At 38.4% G+C, this 6,246-nt stretch overlaps 1 protein-coding gene across 1 annotated transcript; it reads left to right on the top strand.

The window, feature by feature from the left end:
* Positions 1-2,192: 2,192 nt before the first annotated feature.
* Positions 2,193-4,177, top strand: LOC141676044 (uncharacterized). The gene is made up of 5 exons (XM_074482089.1): positions 2,193-2,369; positions 2,457-2,549; positions 2,914-3,285; positions 3,461-3,528; positions 3,745-4,177. The coding sequence occupies exons 1-5, from the start codon at positions 2,193-2,195 to the stop codon at positions 4,175-4,177; spliced, it is 1,143 nt and encodes a 380-aa protein (XP_074338190.1).
* The last annotated feature ends 2,069 nt before the right edge of the window (positions 4,178-6,246 follow it).

Here is a 6,246-nt window from a genome sequence, read left to right as displayed (position 1 = left end):
TCCACAATCTTGATTTATATCACTGAGGCTTGATCAATTTCTTGAACTTCTTTTAGTGAATTAATTCCTCAAGTCTGTAGATGAAACTTATTTTTGAATCCTTTGATAGATGTTACTTTGTGAGATCTCTTTGACGGTAGATCCACTATTTACTTGTTACATTCTTATTTGAGTTGAGTTAAATCCTCGAATAAACAAATAGGCTATGACATATGCCTTTCAGGATCCATTAGAGCATCTTCAGTTTTCTTAGGATCTACTTGAGATAGAAAGCATGCATATAGGCACTCATTAGCAGTTTCACTTCTAGTTCTTACACCAGCAGTAGGATCACCAATAATTGCTTATCTAGTGTGACTTCTATCCCACTTCCTTGTGTGAGTTTATTGACTTGTGCCTTCATGCAAGCATTCATTTGCAGTAGCACTCCTAGTTCTCACTCCAGCATTTGGATAAGCAATTATGACATCTCTTGTGTGACTCCTATCCCATTTTCTGGTATGATCTTGTTGATTAGAGTTGTCTGTATTTTCGTCATTATTGGAATAACTTGTAGAACTATCATATCTTCTTCCCTTTGAGTTTGTGCCATCAAATTCAGCTGAGTTTCTACCATGAGACGAATTCTCATCTTCACAGTTCACTAGTTCATTTGAATCTTCATCCATCCTATTGTCTGTGTTGATCTCGGCATCATCTTCAGAATCACTATCAATGTTCAGATTTTCAAATTTAGGGGCTTCAACTTTATTTTCATCAAGGCATTCCAAACCTGGACACTTGTCATCATCAAAGGTCACATCTATGCTTTCCATAATTTTCTTTTGCTCAAGCACATAAACTCTTTAGGTAGTTCTTTTCAATGAAGGATTTCTCGACAAGCCTCATTATGACTTCTGGATAAGTCTTGTAGAGATCTCGACATATGTTAATTCATAGAGTTCTCTACAAGTATCCATTTTTAGTCTTCTCGATAACTTAGAACTGGAATAATTTAACTTAATAAATTATTCTAGTAAAATACTTTTGATATAAAATATTCTAATTTTATTTTGATTTATTCAAATAAAAATTGGAAAATTCAGTCCATTTAGGATAAACTGGGTATTTATTTGACATCTTGATAAGTCACCATCTAGTTCTCGATAAGAGTCAGGAAAGTGACATATCGATATATATCTATTCTCTCAAGTGACTTATTGATATGCAAATCCCAAACATTTATTTCTACTTCTCGACAAGTCATTTACCTTTTTCTATAAATACCCAGACATCTTGACATAACCCCTCGTTACGCTTTCGAGATATCAAGTGACCTAGTTTTTGCAAATCTTAACCGTTCTCTTCATTTCGAACTCTTTTTCTTAAAATCTCTTACCCACTCAAATTCAAACACTTGCGATGGCATCAAACACTGTTAGAGTTTTCATCTCAAAGGAGGGTACCAACTACCTAGCTTTTACAGATGCAAATCAAGCTCCTAACAATTTCAAGAGCTTTGTCAAGTTTTTATTTGAGATATATTTTTGCCTTAACTGCTAATCTCATTTGGTACATGGATGTTCTCAATGAATTATGGAATTCAGCTATGGTTAGGACAGTTGTGCATGAGTCTCAGGCTGTATCTCTAGTGGTAAACTGTTCAATCCAAGGCCAACGGGTGGAGTTTAATGAGAATGATGTCAACAAGGCCCTGGGAATCCCTACTGATTGTTGGGCTTTTAATCTAAATTTGTGGGCTTCACTGTTTGGTCCAATTTTATTGTTTATGTTGAACTGCAAGTCTGGAGTGTATCTGGTGGAAGCAGTCAATAAGTACATGGAGATCTTTTAGGATTTTATTTAGAGAACGTTTGAATAAGAGTTGTATTAGGAAGTTAGTTATGTTTTTCCTAGTTTTTAGCCATTAGTTGTTGTTTCCTTTCTGCATTCAATATATGTACTAGTTTGGAAAATAAAAGTATTAGATATTTTATGCATACAACTTGTTTTTTCTCAGTTTTATACATACAACAATAGGTGTATAACTTGCTTAAATCCAACAATCTGGTACCAGAGCTTTGGCGGTCTAGTGCATGCCCAAGTTTATGCCCAGAATGTCAGCAACCTAGAAAGGAAAATGCAAGGATGGTACATTGAGTCTGAGTTACCCCATGCTGACAAGAGAGAATTATAAAGTGTGGGCTATGAAGATGCATGTGTTTATGGAGGCCCATGGCATCTGGAAAGCCCTTGATTCTGAGGGATCAAAAATAACAGTTGAGACTAAGGTGGATAAGATAGCTCTGGCAGCTATTTACCAAAGTGTACCTGAAGACATTTTACTGACGTTGGTAGAGAAGAAGACTGCCAAGGAAGCTTGGGAGGCTGTGAAAACACTATGTCAGGGAGCCGAACGAGTAAAGAAAGCAATGGTTCAGACACTCAAGGCTGAATTTGAATCAATGAATATGTAGGATTTTGATTCACTAGATGACTTCTGCTTAAAGTTGAATGGTTTGGTGACCAATATACGCGCACTTGGGGAGAATGTAGCTGACTCATATGTGGTAAAGAAACTACTCTGTGTAGTACTCAAAAGGTTTTTACTGATTTCTTCGACCATCGAACAATTTGGAAACGTTGATACGATGACCATAGAAGAGGCAGTTGGCTCCCTGAAAGCACATGAGGAGCGAATGTGAGGTCAAACAGAGAACAATGGGCACCAACTGCTTCTCACTAAAGAAGAGCGGAACAAACGAGAAAAGGAGGAACATAAACTATTGTTAACTCGAGAAGAGTGGTTGAAGAGATCTAATAGAACAGACGGAGGGACTGGACAGAGATTTCGAAACAAGGATGGCATGATATGGGTTAAAAATAAGAGAAAAATACGATGTTTTAACTATAGTGCTTACGGGCATTTCGCAGTGGAATGCAAAAAAATCAAGGCGAGATAAGGAAGTAAAAGAAGAGGCGTTGATTGCACAAGTTCCTGACGAAGAACCGACTCTTCTTATGGTGAAGTATGAAGGGAAACAAGAGAGCTCAATGCTGATAAATGAAGAGAAGATAACCCCCAAATTGGGTCCAGAGAATCCCAGAAGAATCATGGAGTCTAATTTATGGTACCTAGACAATGGTGCTAGTAACCATATGTTTGGGCAAATTGAGAATTTTGATGATTTGGACAAAAGCATGTCTGGAAAGTTTAAATTTGGAGATAACTCGGTGGTGCACATCAAAGGCAAAGGATCAGTCACTCTTCAATGCAATAATGGGGAGAGTAGAAAGTTAAAGGAAGTATATTATATTCCTTCTTTATGTAGCAACATCATAAGCTTATGACAACTCTCAGAAGAAGGACACATAGTCACACTGAATGGGGATTTACTTTGGGTTTGAGACACACAAGGGGAACTATTGATGAAAGTAAAGCGGTCAAAAAACAGATTGTACAGACTAATCATACAAACAGGTGAACAAAAGTGCTTGTTGTCTGAATGCGAAGATAAAAACTGGTTGTGGCATTCTCACCTCGGGCATGTGAATTTCAAGGAACTTGCATTGATGTCAATAATAAATATGGTACAGGGGATGCCGAAGATTGCTCAACCTAAAGAAGTCTGCACAGGGTCTTAATGTCAAAGCAAACTAGGAAGGGGTTCCCTCAGCATGCTGAATTTTATACAAAAAGGCCTTTGGAATTAATACATGGAGATCTCTGTGGCCAATAACTCCTTGTACTTCTGGAGGAAACAGGTACATTTTTCTTCTAGTTGACGATTTTTCCAGAGTTATGTGGACATTTTTGTTAAAAAATAAGTATAATACACTTGATGCTTTTAAACAATTTCGAGCACTGGTTGAGAATAGTCCAGGGAAAAGGATTGAAACACTAAGAACATATAGGGGTGGAGAGTTCATGTCTAAAAAAATCACTCAGTACTGTCAAGAGGCTAGAATCAAGCATCATTTTATAGCTCCTTACTCACCGCAACAAAATGGTGTTGTTGAATGGAGAAACCGTACAATGATTGAGATAGCTTGTAGTTTGTTAAAGGAGAAGGAGCTGCCAATTTATTTTTGGGGAGAGGCCATTCGGCACTCGATTTATTTGTTGAATCGATTACCTACACGTGCTATCGCAGGAGTAACACCTACGAGGCCTGGTCGGGTTCAAAGCCATGCCTAAATCATTTACGTGTTTTTGGCTTCCTAGCTCACATGAGGTTACCAAATGCAAGTTTAAAGAAGCTGGATACTAGGAGCAAGGAAGTGATATATCTTGGTAAAGAACCCGGTACAAAAGCACATAGGGTCTATGATCCAAAAATAAAATTGATACATGTCAGCCAGGATGTGATATTCGAAGAGGACAATGTATGGGATTGGGGTCAGGAGAATGTGACACTAGCAACTCAGCCAAACAACTTTCTGGTTCTCGATACTGATGTGGTGCCTCAAGGAGATACAATTGATAGTGAATACACTGGAAGTAGTCAGAGCAGCTCAGAAAATAATGACACCAGCTCAGACGGTGCCATTAACAGTTCAAAATCAAATACAAACGTAGAACACTCCGCTGCTAGTTCAGAATTAGATGAATGCCCACAACATTACAAACACATAGAAGAAATCTACAATGACACATAACTGATTGAGTTAGATGAAGAAGAATTGCTTGTGATGGGAATTGATGAGCCTGTCAACTACTCTCAAACTGCAAAGGATGAAAAATAGAAAAGGGCCATGAAACAGAAGATAGATGTAGTGGAGAAAAACGGGACTTGGGAGCTAATAGAATTGCCTCCAGGTCAAAAACCGATCGAGTTGAAGTGGATTTAAAAAATCAAGCGAGACGCTAGTGGACAAGTCATCAAACACAAGGCCAGAATTGTCGCCAAAGGATATGTCCAAAAGTAAGGGATGGATTATGAGGAAGTCTTCGCACCCGTGACTTGACTAGAAACCATACGACTTATTCTAGCACTTGCAGCAAAGAACTCTTGGGAAGTACACCACTTAGACGTCAAGACGGCCTTTTTGAATGGCAAAATTTTAGAAGAGGTTTACGTTACACAACCGGAGGGGTTTATCAAAAGGGGTAAAGAACAAATGGTCTGTAGGTTGCTGAAGGCCCTGTATGGCCTAAAACAGGCACCACGGGTGTGGTACTCAAAGCTTAACATGAGCTTAGAAGATATTGGTTTTGTTAGATGCCCCTATGATCAAGCTGTCTATATGAGAGTGGTTGGAAATGACGTACTTATAGTAGCTGTTCACGTTAATGACATTTTGGTCACTGGATCGAGTTCAACCATTGTACAGGATTTCAAGTAGCATATGGGACAGAAATTTGACATGAGTTACTTAGGTAAATTTTCATATTACCTGGGTATCGAGGTTGAGCAAGGAAATGGATATATTTGACTAAAACAATCTGGTTATGCTCGGAAATTGTTTGAGAAATCTGGTATGCTTGATTGCAATTCTACGAAATACCCCATGGACCCCAAGGAAATTATTCATAAGGATGAGAAAGGTGTTCCAGTCGATGTAAGAGATTATAAAAGTGTGATAGAAGGCTTGCGTTACCTTGTGCATATGAGACCTGATCTGGCCTATGTTGTTGGAATTATTAGCCGGTTGTTGGAATTATTAGCCGGTTTATGGAAAGGCCAACTTTACTACATCATAATGCAGAAAAACATGTACTCATGTATGTGAAAGGTACGATCAACTTTGGACTGACTTAAACACAGACCAACGGAAATAACTTTCTAACAGGCTACTCAGATAGTGATCTAGCTGGTAATATTGAAGATATGAAAAGTATAGGCGGCATGGCCTTTTACTTGAATGAAGGGCTAATCACTTGGGTTTCTCAGAAACAATGATGTGTCGCTCTTTCCTCGTGTGAAGCTGAGTTTATGGCAGCTACTGCTGCCGCTTTCCAGGTAATTTGGTTGAAGAAACTTCTAGCACAGGTAACGGGCAAGGAGATTGGTCCTGTGATAATCTACATTGATAACAAGTCAGCAATAGACTTGGTAAAAAATCCTGTGTTCCATGGAAGAAGTAAACACATTGATATTCGATACCACTTCATAAGGGCATATGTTGAGAAGGGAGATATAATTATGAGACACGCATGAACGGATGAACAACGAGCAGACTGTCTTACAAAGGCTCTAACCACTATCAAGTTTGAAAGAATGAGAAAGCTTTTAGGTGTTGATTCAGGAGCTCAGATAAATTCAG

Source organism: Apium graveolens, chromosome 1 (assembly GCF_009905375.1).
Source record: "Apium graveolens cultivar Ventura chromosome 1, ASM990537v1, whole genome shotgun sequence".
NCBI classification, from domain to species: Eukaryota; Viridiplantae; Streptophyta; class Magnoliopsida; order Apiales; family Apiaceae; genus Apium; species Apium graveolens.
Note: the sequence above shows the minus strand (reverse complement) of the source record. Positions and strands in the feature narration are given on the sequence as shown.

Coding starts and splice junctions, on each gene's coding strand:
- LOC141676044 (XM_074482089.1), top strand. CDS start 2,193: ATGCATGTGTTTATGGAGGCCCATGGCATCTGGAAAGCCCTTGATTCT. Junction 2,370..2,456: donor CCAAGGAAGCTTGGGAGGCT/GTGAAAACACTA, acceptor ATGAATATGTAG/GATTTTGATTCACTAGATGA. Junction 3,529..3,744: donor GGCATTCTCACCTCGGGCAT/GTGAATTTCAAG, acceptor TGGAGGAAACAG/GTACATTTTTCTTCTAGTTG.